Consider the following 1,930-nt stretch of genomic DNA (forward strand, 5'->3'; position numbering starts at 1 on the left):
GTTAAGTCGTAGCCTATTTTATGATGTTTTTGCCACAGTTGTCAGGCAAATCACTCTAGTTCTTAAGTGAGTCATGCTGTCAGGAAGCGAATCTAGCTTACCCCGTTGACTTTGCTTGTCTGAAGCTGGTTGGGAAAGTTGCCCAGGATGACCTCATGACCCTCCAGGATGCTGCAATTGTCATAAATACATGCCAGTTGCTAAGCGCCCAAATTTGGATCAAGGGACCCCCGGGGATGCTGCAACAGTTGTAAGTGCAAGGACCTGTCGTAAGTCACTTTTGCTATGGCTGTTGTAACTTCGGTGGTCACTAAATGAAGTGCTGTAAGTCTCTGAGCTTGGTGGTTTCCTTGCAGATGTTTCATGGCCCAACTAGGTAACTTCAATGCAGTGAAAAGTCTGCAAGAAAATCAGCCAGTTCAGAGAGCACCAAGGACCCCACTAGCCGTGTTTCTTCTCTACAACTGTTTTCCATGCATCTTGACAGTTCCTGACGAATTTCCTGATAGAGAGAACAATAAATCAGTGGAATGGCTTGCCTTCTGAAGTTGTGGGTGCTCCACGACTGGGGTTTTGAAGAAGAGATTGGACAACCATTTGTCTGAAATGATACGGGGTCTCCTGCTTGAGCAGAGGGTTGGACTAGAAAACCTCCAAGGTCCCTTCCAACTCTTATTATTCTGCTTCTGGGTTGAGCTGGTAGGTGGGAAGTAAGGACCAGGACCCCAAGTTGGAGAAAGGGAAGAAAACCACATGATTAGGAATTTTAACCTGCAGGTGGGAGGGATATAGTGGGACGGGGGACTCTCCTAGTTAAAAATGACACCTGGACAAAAGATGAAAAGGCTGTGGGAGAACCTAGTCCTTTCCTTCCAACTTTATAATGCAGGGTTCCCCGCCATCCAGCTGAGAGACCAGGAGGGCCCCATCCTTGAGGGCAACAATGTGACTCTGGAATGCCTGATCAGCGATGGGGACAATGCGTCGGACTTCACCTTCCAAAAATATAGCAAGGTAGGTTAATTGAGGAATTTGCTTTGGCCATCTAAGAAGCAAGCCTCTGTTTGGAATGGAATGGGAATGGAATGGAATGGAATGGAATAGCAGAATAGAATAGAATAGAAATAGAAATAGAAAGGGAATAGGAATGGAATAGAATGGAATGGAATGGAATGGAATGGAATGGAATAATAGAATAGAATAGAATAGAATAGAATAGAATAGAATAGAATAGAAATATAGAAATAGAAATATAGAAATAGAAAGGGAATAGGAATGGAATGGAATGGAAAATATGGAATAGAATAGAATAGAAAATATGGAATGGAATGGAATGGAAAGGAAAATATGGAATAGAATAGAATAGAAAATACGGAATGGAATGGAATAGCAGAATAGAATAATAGAATAGAATAGAACAGAAAGAATAGAATAGAATAGAATAGAATAGAATAGAATAGAATAGAATAGAATAGAATAGAATAGAAATAATAGAAATAGAAATAGAATAGAGGAATGGAGTGGAATGGAATAGAATAAAATAGAAATAGAATAGAGGAATGGAGTGGAATAGAATAGAATAGAATGGAATGGAATGGAATGGAATAGAAATAGAATAGAGGAATGGAGTGGAATAGAATAGAATAGAATAGAATAGAATAGAATAGAATAGAATAGAAATAATAGAAATAGAAATAGAATAGAGGAATGGAGTGGAATGGAATAGAATAGAATAGAAATAGAATAGAGGAATGGAGTGGAATAGAATAGAATAGAATAGAATAGAATGGAATGGAATGGAATAGAAATAGAATAGAGGAATGGAGTGGAATAGAATAGAATAGAATAGAATAGAATAGAATAGAATAGAATAGAATAGAATAGAATAGAATAGAAATAATAGAAATAGAAATAGAATAGAGGAATGGAG

The 1,930-nt window shown here is 38.3% G+C and overlaps 1 protein-coding gene across 1 annotated transcript in view; it reads left to right on the plus strand.

The window, feature by feature from the left end:
• LOC107296887 (cell surface glycoprotein MUC18) overlaps positions 1-1,930 on the plus strand; it is a 15,147-nt gene that overhangs the window by 5,521 nt on the left and 7,696 nt on the right. Inside the window, exon 2 of the mRNA XM_015826239.2 lies at positions 890-1,014. Coding sequence (XP_015681725.1) covers positions 890-1,014 — 125 coding nt within the window. The remainder of the gene's footprint in view (positions 1-889; positions 1,015-1,930) is intronic.

Source organism: Protobothrops mucrosquamatus, unplaced genomic scaffold, assembly GCF_001527695.2.
Source record: "Protobothrops mucrosquamatus isolate PMUCROS unplaced genomic scaffold, P.Mucros_1.0 scaffold3020, whole genome shotgun sequence".
In the NCBI taxonomy this organism is placed as follows: Eukaryota; Metazoa; Chordata; class Lepidosauria; order Squamata; family Viperidae; genus Protobothrops; species Protobothrops mucrosquamatus.